A 16,417-nucleotide genomic window follows, 5' to 3' on the forward strand; every position below is an offset into this window, starting at 1 on the left:
GGGTAACCCTTTTTTCAGTGCTTTTGAGCATTTACAATTTGAAGGAACTGAAAAATAAATTTAAATTAAAATTTAAATCAAGAATTTAATCAGGTGAGGTAAAATAAGGAACTGTTTAAACACAACAATTAAAATTTAATGATGGAGCTTTAAAAATAGCGAACAAACTATACAGCTCTGATCACAAGCCATCAAACCAAGCTGAACTGCTTGAATTTTTGCACCAGGTTTGGCATGAAGTTATCCAAAAGCAGTGTGTAAGACTGGTGGAGGAGAACATGCCAAGATGTATGTTATTTGTATGTTGTAACTTTATAAATATAAACTTTTTTTTTTTTTTTGCATTATTTGAGGTCTGAGAGCTCTGCATCCTTGTAGTAATTTTAGCCATTTCTTATTTTCTGCAAATAAATGCTCTAAATGACAATATTTTTATTTGGAATTTGGGAGATATGTTGTCCGTAGTTTATCGAATAAAACAACGTTTTACAATGTTACAATGTTCATTTTACTTAAACATATACCTATAAATAGAAAAATCAGAGCAACTGATTCAAAAACTGAAGCGGTCTCTTAATTAAATCGTATACATCTCTGGAAAAAAAATATGAAGACAAAAATAGAATTCAGAATAAAAGCATAAGTGGACAGGCTACAATGTAAAGCAATAAAATAATAATAGAATAATAAAATATAAACACGAATAAATAAATAGAGGACTAAAAGTAAAGTAGCTAAAATAACACCAAGATATAAATAAAATAAATAAATAAATCAGAATAGATAGAACAAATAAAGACACAATAAATGAAAAAAAATTAAGCTTTAATAACGGATGCTTAAATGAAAAACAAAATTATTGTTAGATGGGCAAAATTTTATTATAGTAATATTAAAGGTGTCAAAAAAAATAATTGTAATAACCACAACAATATTGTGTGTAACTTCAGTTGTTAAATGCGCAAGCTTTTATTTCCTTTATTGTTGTTCACATTTATTTATGTATTAATTTATTTATTTCACGGATAGCAAGCATGCAGCTTTTATATTAAACACGGTGCAAACATAACGCCTTGTGTTTCAGTTAAGGAAAAGTGTAAAATATAAATATCACTGCCACATAAAAGCAAATATATATCCACTGTGATTCTGGCATCTTTTAAAGATGTGTAATCCTGATTATCCCATTTTTTTATTGAATTTGATTAACCTCCCAGCCCTAATTCAAGACATTTCTTCAGTTTAATGTGTTTAGGTATACACTCTCCATCTCTTAATATTGTTCATATGGAGTTAAAATGTCCAAATGTTAAATATGTTTAATTTTTCTGCAGTATCCAGACAGATAATGGTACAGATTGTGTTTGAAGGTTCCAGAACCTTGTTTTGTAAATGGAACTATTATGAGGCGCAGAGTAATGGTGAATATAAGAGCAAAAATTATCCAAATGTACTTTAATTAAAGCTAAAAAATTAAATTAGTATTTTTTTTGTAATGATTTTCCCCTCTTATACAGGTACAGAGTTTCAGGGACACACGGTTTCCTGCGACCATGATGCAATTTTTCTCTTCTTATTGTTCAACTTCCCCACCCTGCATACACTCACTCATACACTCACACACACACACACACAACTGCATATCAAGAGTTAAATCTGCGGATGGAAAATGGAGCGGATGGAGAAAGGGGGCGTGTCGGGGGCGGACCCCCTCTGCGCCGTGGCATCGGTTGCTAGGCAACTGAGTCCCAAAGCTATTTATACTCACCATGCTGCCCCTCCCACTGACTCCAGCACACACAGGAGCCAAAGAGGAACATTTTGGCAGAAAATAGGATTTCAGACTTGACTTGGGCAGCCAGTCTGCATAGAGACTGCTCATTTATTCTCTGCAGAAGTGAATCCACTCTACAGTCACAGAGCTTTGAATGGCCTTTCCTGCACTGTTAAAAAAAAATAGTGGTACTAAAATTAATGACCGTGCCTTTAAATGAGTGATTTCTGAGACTAAATGCCCAAAAACTGACAGTTCACTCCTCTGAAAGCTATCAGATTAATTTGGGATACAAATGACATTGTTAATTGGTGGCGCCATATTTAATGTTAAATGACTGACCCTCAGATTCATTTGAAGTCATATCCTTATGCAGACACATATCAAAACACTGCGTGTGTGATGTAAACCAAGCATTTGCTATTTTTCAATAAACTTCGTCCCTGCTGTTAAGCATGGTGGTGGGAGCATCATGTTGTGGGGATGCTTTTTCTTAACAGGAAGCTGGGTGTCTTTTTTTTATTTATTTTTTTTTTTATTTTTTTTTTATAAAAAACAAATAGATAAATGGATGGATGTAAAATAGGCAAAATCCAGCAGGACAGCCTAATTCAGTCTGTTAAACTTTTCTAAAATAAAATAAGTTTACGTCTGTGCCAGTTATTAATTCATTTATTTGCTCCTCATCTAAAATTCTCAAGCCAATTAAAATTTTCTCTATTGCAGTTTGTAAATTAAGCTCCAACAAGCAGTTTAAACTACCTGGAGCTGATCTGCAGGAAGAATGGGTCCTTCCAAACAGTGGAAAGAAGAAAGCTGGTTGAGATTCTGGTTTCTGGCTAGGTCATCAACCAGATGACAGCATAAGAATGACTCGCAAATAAAAAAGAAGAAAAACCCCTAGAACTTCAAAGTTACTATTACAAACTAGACTGTATCTTTTTATTGAAGACTAAGAAGGTACGTTGACTAGGTTTAAGGACAAAAATTGGACTCAGCAACCAGTAAAAACTTATGACAATGCTGATTCTGGCATTTCTTTAGATGATACTACAGGCCAATATGGTTTATGAGCAGAAAAACGCGAATTTGGAGTTGATTCTAAGAGAAATACGGGATTTTCAACAAGATCGCAAAAGCTAACTTGAAAACCGTTGAAGGAAAGATCTCAGATTGATGTTGCAGAAGCCATAATACAAAGACATAATACACAGAAGGTGTTGTGGCTAAGATGCTAAAACTTCAGTAGCAGCTTTAGGGGGAGGCAAATGGACCAAGAGAGTTATCCAAGACGTAAAAACGTGAGGATGTGTGGGGTCTCAAAAGGAGTAGAGTGGGAGATAGACTCTCTGTGATTACTTTTGTTGACAAGTTGCTTTGAGACTCACTCAACACACTTAAAGCTGCTGTCATTTCCGTTTTTGCACAACGTATTTCATAGGTCTTGGATGGATCTCCAATGCTGGGGGCTGTAAACCTCTCTTGCTCATGCTCAGCTTTAGCTACAGTGACTTTTGTCTCTTGTTAATCTCCACCAGAGCATCACCTTCTGTTCTGGCTTCTGTAGAGATGGTTTGTAATGATGTTATCAGAATTGGAAATTACTACATTTAGATGGAAGATTGGAAACAAATCTTTTGGAATTGATCTAAAATGAGAGGCATAAACCAACAACGTCAAAAAATTTCTTTTTTTTTTTTTTTTTTTTTTGAATAAAATCAATTTTCTCCAAACTTTATGGCATTTATGATGAAACTGTCCCACGTCACTTGTTACCGAGCGGAAATAAGAAAGCTCAGGTCAGATCCTGTAAAGCAGACAGCTTCCCTGTCCAAATAAATCAGAATCTGCCTGTTCTTGCCTTCAAATCGCCACAGGGGCCCGTTAACGATATGTTACAGCAGCTAGACGTCCGTGCACCGTCCTCATCTATACTAGATGTAGCGTGTTAGACTGTGTCTCTTCCTGTTAGCTGAAAGTGACAGAATACAAGAACTGAAGGTAAATTAATGCATTTTGGGAGAATCCTGTTAATGAATAAGTGCAAAACACTGTTATAGTGTTCTGCACTGATATGCCCATATCCAAAGTCAATGGAGAGCAGTGTGTAAATTGATCATTATGTATTACATCATAGAACAGCTTTGGAAAGTTGTTGTGAGGTGTAGGTTGTCAGTTTTGAGGTGTTATCCTGTGAGTAAGGTTGAATTCTGAATTCTGGTCAGCATGCTCATGGCAATAAGACATGCATTATGGGAGTAATACCTGATAGTGGGTGGCAGATTCTGCATCTCTCTATAATTGACATTGTTTAGTTTGATTGGCAAAAAGGCTTTTATCATACATTGGTGTCAGTTTTCAGTTCGGCAAGTTACTTTTCTAGGTGTTGTGCCAAATTCTACCTCCCTTCCAGATAGTGCTTGGCGATTTTCATGATTAATTTGAGTAATTTGAATTTTCGAAAGTTTTAATGCGATTTTCAAAAGGGTAATCGCAATATTTTAGCTTTACATACAGACATTTTGTTTTTGATTTGTGAGTCTCTGATAAAATACAAGAATTGATAATATAGACATTATTTGTAATTAAATATGTAATATGTATTGTATGTAAACTCTACCAGAAGCATGATGGGGGGAAAAAAGAAAGAACTTAGTTGCAGTCTTGCAAATAGTGATCCTGTAAGATCCCCAGTCTTTGTTAAATCTTAGTCTGTAAATAAAAGTCTGTGACTAATCTATTGATGTGAGAGGGTGTCAGACTTTAGTGTTTTTAAAGTTGTGTAGTAGTTGTGTATGGACGGCATTAGTGTGTTTTAAAAGCATAATTTATATTAAGTTGTAAATAGGTAGAGTTGGTATAAAAATAAAATAAGATTATTTTATTTTTTGTTCTATGTAGTCAAAATGTGTGAGATTACAGTCAGATTTAGTCAGAAATTGTGGGATAACAGTAGGATTTAGTCAAAATTTGTGGGATTAGGGATTTAGATTTTTCTGGGATAACAATGAAATTTAGTTAGAATTTGGAATTTGTAAGAATACAGTCAATTCCAGACAGTTTTTTGGAAGTCCATTAGTTGTCAATAGGTAGAGTTGGTATAAAAATAAAATAAGAATCTTAAACAATACAGTGATGTACATTTTTGGTCATACCGCCCAGCATTAGTGGAAGGTATGTTGAATTATATTATCATCATCATATATCATATCATATTAAAATATTATTGCAAGGCGTATCTCTTTCTGTGAAAGATTTTTAAGATGCCCTGCATGCATATGACCTGTAGATCACGTGAGCTGAAGTGCTTCTTGACCAGCCTTACCAACACCAGCAGCCCCAGTGGACAATAGGTGTGATTAAACAGACGTAATCAGACATTAGATGTCCGAGCAATAAAGTATAATTACGCTTCTGCATTTAACACTCTCAGACGTATAGAAGGAACAGACAGAAGCGTCTCATTAGAGCTTCTTTTTGCTTTTCCTCTGGAGGAGGACGGCTAAGTGGTCATCAGCGGTCGCCACCCGGCCGAGACGAGTGTGAGGTATTTTGTGTGTGTGTGTGTGTGTGAACGGACACAGAGCTGATTATTGCTGTGAGACTCCAAATCAACATGAGATTACAGCTTCTGGCCCTCGGAGGGGCGGGGTGGATGGTGGATGGGAAAGCATGGATGATTTTTTTTTTCTCCTGTCTGATGAAGAGAGGCTCATGTCCTTTAATAAAGATTATATTATTATTAGTGTCACGTCGGATTAGTGTCCATTAAAATGTCTTTTAACTCAATGTTAGACAGCTGATTATTAAGCTTTTTTTTATATAAAGGAGTTGTATTTCTTTGTTTGGTGAGGATCTGTTTACGTACAATCTTAATTTTGTGGGATTACAGATTTTTGAAATACAGTCTGATCCAGACAGCTTTATAAAAACAGTCTGAATTAAGCATTTTTTTTTTTCGGATATACATTCCATATAATTTTCTTGTTATTTCATGTTTTCGAACTTGTTAATGCACTTACATTTTACCTTATAGGGTTATTTCCAAATGTTTTGGAAGTATTGCCAAACAGCAGTAGACATATTCGACCAAGATTTGTCAAATTTGGAATTTCAGATTTTTTTAAGGTTAATTTTAGGTTATATTTGGATTTGGACAGATTTTTGTAAGAATACTGTTATCCCAGAATTTTCTGTAATAACTGTCACATTTAGTCAGAGTTTGTTGGATTACAGTCTAATCCAGTCTGAATTTGTGGGATTACAGTCAGATTTAGTCAAAAATTGTGGGATAACAGTAGGATTTAGTCAAAATTTGTCTAATTAGGGATTTAGAATTTTATGGGATAACAGTCAGATTTAGTCAGAATTTTGAACCAATTTTTGTAAGAATACAGTAAATTCCAGACAGTTTTTTGGAATTACTGTCCATTAGTCTGGAATTAGTGTCTGGTTCAAAAATGATTTTGTAAGATTTCAGTAGAATTTAGGAGAAATTATATGGGATTACTGACTGATTTCCGAGTTTAAATTTCCTGCAGTTTTTAGGTATGGATTAAAACAAATCTCTCTCTCTCATTTTCTCTCTCTCAGTCAGCGGAACCTGGCTGAGATCACAGAGCTGATCCACACAGCGTTCCTGGTGCATCGTGGGATTGTGAACCTGAAGGAATGGACCTATTCAGACGGGCCCCTCAAGGACCTGCAATTTGGGAACAAAATGGCCATCCTAAGTGGAGACTTCCTGTTAGCGAATGCCTGCACGGGATTGGCTCAGCTCAACAACACCAAGGTACCTCACACATCACATCGCATCTCACACAGGATGCTGCTCTCTGAATTTGAAAAAGACAAATACAAAGAGATTTTGTGGGATTACAGTCACATTTAGTCAGAATTTGTGGGATTACAGTCAGATTCAGTCAGAATTTGTGAGAGTACGGTTTAATTCAGTCAGATTTTTGTTGGATTACAGTCAGATTTTTACAGAATTGTTTGGGATTACAGTCAGATCCAGTTAGAGTTTGTAGGATTACAGCCAGATTCAGTCAAAATTTGTAGGATTACAGCCAGATTCAGTCAAAATTTGTAGGATTACAGCTAGATTTAGTCAGAATTTGTAGGATTATAGTCTAATTCAGTCAGAACTTTATGGAATTACAGTCAGATTTAGTCAAAGTTTGTGGGATTACAGTCAGAATCAGTTTGAATTTCTTAATTAGTTGCATTTGGACAAAATGTTGTGGGATTACAGTCTGATTCAGTCAGAATGATTTAAGGGAATTTAGGCACATACAGACAGAATTGTGTGGGACTACACACTCATGCTGTCAGAATTTGTGGGGTAATAGTTGAATTTAATTAAAAGTTTTGGGAGTAGAGTTGGATTTAGAAAGAATTTTGTGGAATTGCAGAATTACAGTCACATGTAGACAGTATTTTATGGAATTACAGTTACATTTAGTCAGAATTAGTGCGATTACAATAAGATTTGAATATAATTTTGTAGGATTACAGTTGGACTCTTTCAGAATTTATGGGATTACAGTTGCCTTTACATAGAATTTTGTGGGATTACAGTCAGATTCAGATACATAACATAAACTTTCGTTAGTTGTTAGTTGTTTTGTTAGTTGTATTTTTTTGTGAAATTGCAGTTATGTCCAGACACACTTTTCTTGGATTACAGTTTGTACAGAATTGAATTCAGAATTAAATTGCAGTTAAATTAACATTGCTGAGTAGAGACATTGATTAGAGCTTTAAAGTGCTAAATTGTACATACTTAAACGATTGTAATTGTGATATTGATTATTGAGCTACACTCTCCTCCAGAGACTCAGTGTTTAAGATCAGTGGAGGTTATCAGCTGTCCACACTCTAAAAAACAGAGGTACGATATGAGTACTTTTTTGTACTCGAAGGTACACTCTTTATAATTGTACTCTCAAAGGTACAATATTGGTCTTTACAGGGTCAGATTTGTTCCTTCTGAAGTACAAAGTCATTTCTAACAGCAATAAGTACAAATTTGTACCATTTAACCAGCCAAAGGGTACATTCAGTATTCTGCATCACTGTACTAATGAACAATATATATTTAAATTGCACATTTTTTATTTGAAAGCCAGACAATTTTGTATCATCAAGTTTTTGAGCCATATTCAGTTGATGATAATGTTTATAATCTTTATGATCTTTACTGGCACAAAAACCATGGGTACAAAAAAGGACTTTCACTGAAAGGTACTTTTTTGTGCCTCAATATAAGGTACAGCCCCAGCGACAAGCTTTGTACTCTTTTAAGTACAAATCTGTACTTATATTTCTTAGAGTGCAGTTGTGTGTATACTGGGATTTGTATGGTTAGTATTTAATGTTGAGAGAAACAGCACTCACTGTGTACGTATCAGCCAGACTGCTCCTGACTGATTTAATCAACAAATCAATAGTGAACCCACAGGGCAGCACCTGCACACACACTCAGACAGAAACACACACTCACAGCACGGCAGTGTGAATAAGACTACATCAGCACTGTCAGGATAGAGGCTCTTCCTCCACGTCACAAACAATCTCCATTATATCTTTTTATACTGCTGCTAGTTTTACAACACTGGGGCTCAACATGCTCGGAGGAGAACACTAACAGCTAACTGACACCCAGGCTGACTATGGACTATCTGGTCCACTCAGAGAGGTGAGGACAGTAACTATATAAAAATATATAATGTATAATATTGAATTCTACCAGTCAGGTTGTAAGGAGCAGGAAAGCCACTCTGGTGAAGTACAGCGTTATAGAGGAGTTCCAGTTTAGTTCTTCAGCACCAAGACTGCAGCAGTATTAACATTAGCCGCTAACCATGCTAAGCGCTATCTCTCTTGACTATTATCGGTCGGTAGCCTGCGCATTAAAAAAAAGCTACATGGGACAAAGCGCTAGCTAATATCTCCCTGGCTTCTGAAACGCTCAGGTTCCTCAGTGTAGCGATGTTGGGTGGAATTTACTAGCAACAAACGTGGCTAGTAAACGCTAGCGGTTAGCCGCTAATGCCAATGCTGCAGCACCCAGTCTTAGTGGAAATCTGAAAATCTTTAGCACTTTAATCACGCAAATAAACAGTTTTCAGCCAAGAAATCTGTGTAGATTAACATCCTGCACTCGTTTAAATAAAAAATAATAATATATTTTTTTTAAGAATTAGTTTTTTTTTTTTTTTTTTTTGCTTTACTTAGCTTTGCTTCACAGATCATATCATCCAGCGTTGAGACCTGCGAGACACCCCTGTTCCTTACTAGTGTTGCATTGCCTTTTAATTCAGTGCAATTTATATATAGAAACAGACCAGGCAATAGACGTTTATTGATAGTAGGGCTGCAAGGATTAGTCGAAATAATCAACAATGCCAATTATTTAAAATTGTCTGCTACAAATGACATTGTCGACTAATCGTTAATTTGTTACTGTACTGTATTACACAGAAGCGCAATGGGAGATGGATAAATGGCTCACTTAAACAGTTTACACTGTGCCCAAACTCAACAGATTAAATATTTAATCACTAAATAATCAATACTTTCCATGTTTAAATAACATCTAGACATTTAAATGCCTTTTAAATCTCATGATCAGCTATTTTTATCGTGTTTAGAGGGGGAGGACATGACAGAAATAGACAGAAATAATTGTCGACTAATCGACAGAATACTGGTCCATAAAAAATGTGCTTTTTTAGGAGTATTTTATCCTCTTCAGTCACACAGATGACATGAATTATCATCAAGAATGATCTAAAAATGTGATATATTGAGTATCACAGAATCAATGTATTGTGATAATATGGTTATCATGTGATGCCCTGTATTTCCCACCTTTACTATAGCAATATAAAAGTAATACTGTATAAACAAATACTGTGGGCGTGTTGTCTGATATTAACACGCACACACACTCTTTCACATACACTTTCTCACACACACATGCTAACGTGAACCCACCCTCTTATACACCCCACTCGGCAGCAGGCAGTACGCTGACAGGTTCTGTCACCAAGTGGAGCTGTAGAATGCACCTCTCCCTGTGGATGAAAATAAACCCTTTTCCCTCTGCTTTGCTTTAGCTGTGTCTATACAATGCAAACACACACACACACACACAGTAATATTAATGGGATAGGGTCATCCTCAGGTCTCTGCTCGGGTCCTCCACAGAGAGTCCAAAAGGCCTGATTTTGGTCTCGTATGAAAATGAAGCTTGCGTAAGCCCCCTGTGTGACTGTGTGTGAGATCCAGTCCCTGTGTGTGTGCTGTAACCAAGTACTAACTATCAGATGTTAATCTTAGCAACAGCAACCATAATAACCTGCAGCATCAATAAACAGTAAAATAACAGTGGAGAACAGCAGTTGACGCTCATGGTATGAATCACTGCATGCCTTAATGAATCCAGACAGTCCTTCTATTGAGTAAATTAATTTACTTTAAAGTGTACATATTGTATAATCTACTTAAGAAAGCATTGTTGACCTCCACCCAGTAACTACTTAAGTTAAGTTGGAACCACAGACCTAATCATGCAACATTAGTACCTGACTATGCAAATGCTTATTACAGCATCTCACTGCAAATTCCAACATCTAACGTAAAGTTTGCCTGTGGATAAACCACTAGCTAATACCCTTAAGTTTAAATGCACACAGGTGTCCACAAACTATTGGACATTGTCTCCTACACCAGATGTAGTCTGTCTTTTTAAAAAGGGAGCAGGTGATGCAGCAATTCATTATTACCTTAATTTCTTTGCGATGTGGAGCTAAAATTAAATTTTATTTATTGGTGTCAAATCAATCGATTAAAAAAATGTAATCAGATTATTCACAACAATATTCTGTAATTAACTCTGATTAATCACACTTGCTCTTCTTAAGACGCAAGTTTTTATAGTGGATATTTAAATGTATTTTCGTAAATGTAATTAAATGTATGTGATGTGAGCAGTGAACGCTGCACATTTTTCCATGTGTAAACAGCATGGAGCAGTAGACACAGTGTTTGTTCATATCATCTGGCTAATATTTCAGATTAAACTGTGTCTTATCAGCAGTGTAGCTCAATTAAAAAGAAGTGTATTTGATATCCGGGTCGGATCAAGACCAGATCACATTCTGACCATAAGCGAACCACTCCAGAAAAAAATCTACTAGATCTCCAGATTACGACAAAAGTTGGGGTCAAACTTAAAAAAATTAATAACGTGTTACTGGTTCCAAATGAATCATCTGCATTACCTCTTTAGCGTTGACAGCCCTAATTTTAATATATATTTCCATTCCACCTTAAATGATGCCGCCTCTGCTTTCTGTTGCACCATTTAAGGTGGATCTATCTACCGACACAAACTACTAGGGATTTTTTTTTTCATGTTTGTTATGAAGAAATTGGCCATAAAACCTTATCGTAATTTATAAAATTTGTTTTTTGTTGTTTGTTGTTTGTTGTTTGTGCCGCCATCCTGCCTGTGATTCTCATAGGCCTCTGTTTTTAATGTGCCTTAGTATTGGGCCGAAAATAGGTGTCCACAAACTTAGTAAAGTAATCTTACAACAAATTAAATAAAAACATCTTTGTCCTGTCTTCAGTTGTACACTGGAGTTAGGAAGCTTAAAAGAGGTAGAGGTAGTTTCTGCAGCAAACTCCATATTAATACTAGTGTGCCATATCGTATCGTACGCAATAATATTGCCAACATTTTTGAATATCTTGAACGATATTATACCCTGAAATATGGTGCCAAATCACCCACCTCTTATTATCACATCAGAGTACTACTTTTTTGCTGTTTTAGCAAAAGAAAAATTCACACTGTTCTTATTTCCCATTGTATATCTGTCCAGTAACATTCCTTTTACTTTAATCCTGGATATATGGGGATATGGGGATAGAGTACACTATTAGTATCATGACCTTCTGGATCATTGACTTCTGTTCAAAATAATCTATTAAAATTCTTGTATTTTTTGTATCTCAGTGAGGGGTGTGCCATATCATATTGTATGCAATTATAAAATGTAATTTTTATTTTGTTGCAAAGTAGTGTAAGCTTGTCATATCGCCAAGAGTATCGTTATCTTGAAAATACCATTAAATATCGTGATATCATTTTAGGGCCATTTCGCCAGCCCCTAGTTAATACCCTTCATTTTGGAAGCACAGGTGTTCACAAACTTTGGGACATTGTCTCCTACTCTAAATGTAGCGAAAAGCCAAAATATGCTTTGGTGTTTGAAGCTTTGCTTCTTTAGTAAATGTATCTAACTAAAAGTAGTTAAAGCTTATATACACCAATTAGCAGCACAGGCTAGAAGTTGTGGACTGTATCAGACTGTGTGACCAGGTATTTCATCGGTATCAAAATTTGTACACCTCGTTTCAGACGCCAAAGTCAGCAGTGATGGGTTCAGGTTGAGCTTTAAGGCTACAGCTCGTCGGCTGATCCCTCGCTGAGACTTTATTTTTCCTGCACTCTGCATGATGATATCACTCCAGTTAGATGTTCTGTTTCAAACATGCAGAAACTTTAGCCTCTCTCTGAGTCTCGCTCAGCGTCCCAGAGCTCTGAGGAGGAAACCGAGGGCCAAATTCCCCCCGAAAACAGCGTGACTGACTCTACTGTGGTCTTCGCCTGCGCTGATTGTGGCTTCCCCCGCGGGTGATTGGCAGAGAAGCGCCGGTAATGTTCCCGGTCTGACCGTGCCGTCAGCAGGCCTCACTCAGGTCTGCTCCGTCACAATTTAAAGAGTAGTTTATTGTGAGAAGTCTCAGCGCTGATTAATGTTACACGTAGACGTTTTTGGTGTCAGTTTTCTGACACTGTGTCTTTCAGAGAGGTACAGAAACGCTGGATCTGGTGTCCAGTTGGATGGTGGCCTTCCAGGAACAGTGTTTAAAAACTCAAAATGTTATTTTATGACTGAAATGAGCAAAAAATCTGATCTTAATCCAAGTCAAGGGCATTGACAGATATACTAATAAGACAGAAAAAAAATATGATAATTTATATGTTCTTTGTGAATAATTATAAAAGTCACATAATGCTGCTGGAAAAAGTTTGTGAACCCTTGTGTTAATGACCCCAAAAAAGCTAGTTTGAGTCCAGTCTTCAGCACAAGCCATCAAACCAACCAATGATTAAGTTACCAAAAGCAGTGTGTAAGACTGGTGGAGGAGAACATGCCAAGATGCATAAAAAACGTGATTAAAACCAAATTGATTTCTGAACTCTTAAAACTTTATGAATATGAACTAATTTGTGTTATTTCACAAATATATTATTTTCTGCAAGTAAATGCTCTAACATGAATCATCTACTCAATCATATACCTGTAAATAGCAAAATCAGAAAAAAACTGATTCAGAAGTCGTCTCCTAATTTTTTCCAGAGCTGTAAAACCAGTCAGAAATCTTTATTTTGGGATGATTGTACGTACTTCTTGCAGATTGGGACATGCTGTTAATGTCATTTTAATGTGTGTGTTCATAAGCTTTCATTACTTCTTAGCTTCATCAGCCTCACAGCTGCAGTGTAACAGTGTAAGCTGACTTTAATGAAATGACTTCATGCACTTCATTTATTGCTGGATTGTCCTGATGAAGGTCCTGTTTCTGTCAGGGTTACGTGGCTGTGGAGAAAATGGAGAGTGCAATGAAATCTACTCTGTAACAGGAGAAAGGATGTATGTTTTTAATGCGTGTTCTAGATCCCCCCCTGGTGGTAGAGGTGGGAAAACTTTCCAAAGAGAAAAGTTGTATTATTACCTCTTCACTCTTTACTGGTTCTAATGCATTGTTCCCTTTCTTATTCAGCTGATTCATTCATTAACAATACTAGCTCTATTGGGTCTGTTGGGTTTCCAACTCTCAACTCTGGGTTGAGAACCACCAGCTTTATGGATCTTAAGAACCTGATTGGCTACGTTTTATTTCCTGTAGTTCAGAATCTGTTTACCAAACGTTAGGACAGTTTTTGTGAGCAGTTATTTTGCATAGCCTTCTATTAGTAATAAGAAACTTTATAAAGCTTTATTCCCTCTAAACAATGGAGCAGCGGAAAGCCCCGGAGTGTTTACACATCTGTGACTCACACACACACACACACACACAGGGCACGCATGGAAAGACAACTGTGAGTTGTCAGCCGGCCATGGTTGATCAAAGACACACACATGTGCACACAAACAGGCACACACACACACACACACACACACACACACCCCTCAACACACACTTACCCTTGCTTAAACTGTCAGTGATCAACCTACTATACGTTAACCACTGACCCTGTATAGTCCTGGTGCTAACCTTTATAAGTATTGTGATATTGTTTGTTTTTGCTTTATTTAATGTACTGCAATAATTATTATATTAGTAGTTATTCCAAGATAAATCACAAATTCATCACTTCATTTTTTTTTTTTTAAGCAAAAATGATTACTTTACAATACAGTTCATAGTAATTTGTAATAGTGGGAACACTTTACATTTAGAGGCACACAACCGTACTTACAACAGTAATAAACAATGTTTAATGGTTAGTAATGTCTCATATAATTATTAAACATGATTAAATTAGAATTTTTAGGAATATTGTAAATAATAATTAATTAAAAAAAAGAATTGTTGGTTCCAATGCAGAAAACATTGTAAAAATGATGGGTACTCTTTCCACAACAACAAAAAAAATAAGACAAGTAGGTGGAAATACATTTTCTACAAGCTTAGAAAAAAAATATTTCTGAAAAACTCAAATATTGTTTGGATTAAAGAATATATATATATATATATATATATATATATATATATATATATATATATATATATATATATATATATATATATATATATATATTATCACAGTCACAGTTTCTGAAAGATGCTCTTTTTTAAATGGGTAATAAGATTTAATTTCAGGATGATACTTCTGAATTTAAGATATGAAACATTACATGAACAATCATTTATTCAGTCAGTGAATTTGCAACATTCCACTTTTCTTTACACATCGAAAGACAAGAAATTCAATTAATTAACTCTTGACAAGTTCAGCGCAGCTGTTATCTGAAAGCCTGAATTTCAGGTGACTCTACCTCATAAGGCTGACTAAGAAAATCCAGCCAAGATGTGCAAAACTCTCATCTAATCAAGAGGTGTCTACTTTGAAGAATCTAAAATATAAAACATATTCTGGTTCGTTTTAGTGTTTTTTTTTTTTGTTTTTTTTACTAAATAATTCATCATATGATTTTCTTCATAGTCTGAATGACTTTAGTATTAATCTACAATGCAGAACATTTTAAACTAATAAAAAAAACCCACTGAATTTATGTATCCAGGTGTATACAAACTTATTACTGGTACTGTATATGGCCCTCCTCCTCCTCTCTGCTATTGTGTGTTTGTTGCTGTTGTCAGAAACAGTAGTTTGACTCTGAATTGCCCTCTAATGGATGTATTTCTAAACACCAATGCCAGCATAAAGAACGTGTAGCAGTATGTGGCTATGACAGTTACAGTGTTTGAAATGGACGTATTAGTTTTCGGATGTAAAGGAAGTATAAATGAGCTTTAAAATGGGCACACTTCAGCCAGAGTAAATGAAGCTTAGCGCTTTTAGCATTTTGCGCGAGACCCATTAGTGGCGCAAAATCAGTGAAGCTAGCTCTGCGGGTAAGTGCTTTTTTCATCAGCCGAGTGATCTGCGATGTGTATTATGTGGCCTTGAGTGGGGTCCTGGCTTGGTACGCTTTCTCTCTCTCTCCGTGAGTGTGTGTGTGTGTATTTGAGTGTGTGTGTGTGTGAGTGGGATCCTGGCTCGGCACTAGCATAAACGGTAAGCTAATCCCGGCCAGGTCTTCTCCTCTTTCCTCCCCTCACAGACCTGTCGGCGAAACGCGACACCGGCTGGATTTGGGAATGAGACGAGGACGAGGGAGGGGGGCTTATCTGATACTTTCCAAAAAAAGCCCCCCCCTACCAAACCCAACCTTCACCTCACAACACGCACTAGTCCCCCCCTCCAATCCCACCCCCCGTTCCGAGCGTTTGGAGGCGGCACATCTGGTAACACTGTAGGGGCATTGTCCTTTTTGGGCTTTGGTTAAAGGAGTCAGGTTGCCTCAATATTTCCTCAAGGATCCGATTACTCAGAGGGCACAGACAGAGAGAGAGAGTGAGCGAGAGAGAGAGAGGAAAGTTAGAAAGTGAGGAGCAAAGTGAGAGAAACTTGGAGAGAAACAGAGCCATGTAACTGAATATGAAATATGAAAAAAAGAAGGGGGAAAAAAAACGAATGTCTGGACTTAATGAAGCGGCACATGATCCATTCCTCTTTCCCCCGCCGCTCGGAGACGTGCGCCTCAACAGTCGGCTCTTTCAGGAAAGCAGGAGAGGGGAAAAAAAGACTGATAGAGCGGGGAAAGGAGAAGTGCAGGGCCAGCAGAAGTCGGCTAGAGATGGAAGAGCGAAACAGATACTCGAGCTAATTGCGCAAAAGTGCAGCTGATGGTTAATTTACCGCTGTAGTGGGTCTGAACACTGCCCCCTAGAGGAGTGGTATAACAGCTACCATCTCTCAACCTGGAACCT

At 36.6% G+C, this 16,417-nt stretch overlaps 1 protein-coding gene across 1 annotated transcript in view; it reads left to right on the top strand.

Annotated features, from left to right (window-relative positions):
- The window catches only part of pdss2 (prenyl (decaprenyl) diphosphate synthase, subunit 2), a 55,520-nt gene that overhangs the window by 22,534 nt on the left and 16,569 nt on the right, over positions 1-16,417 (top strand). The window contains exon 4 of the mRNA XM_049481552.1: positions 6,368-6,566. Coding sequence (XP_049337509.1) covers positions 6,368-6,566 — 199 coding nt within the window. The remainder of the gene's footprint in view (positions 1-6,367; positions 6,567-16,417) is intronic.

The sequence above is a fragment of the Astyanax mexicanus genome, chromosome 7 (genome assembly GCF_023375975.1).
Source record: "Astyanax mexicanus isolate ESR-SI-001 chromosome 7, AstMex3_surface, whole genome shotgun sequence".
NCBI lineage: Eukaryota > Metazoa > Chordata > Actinopteri > Characiformes > Acestrorhamphidae > Astyanax > Astyanax mexicanus.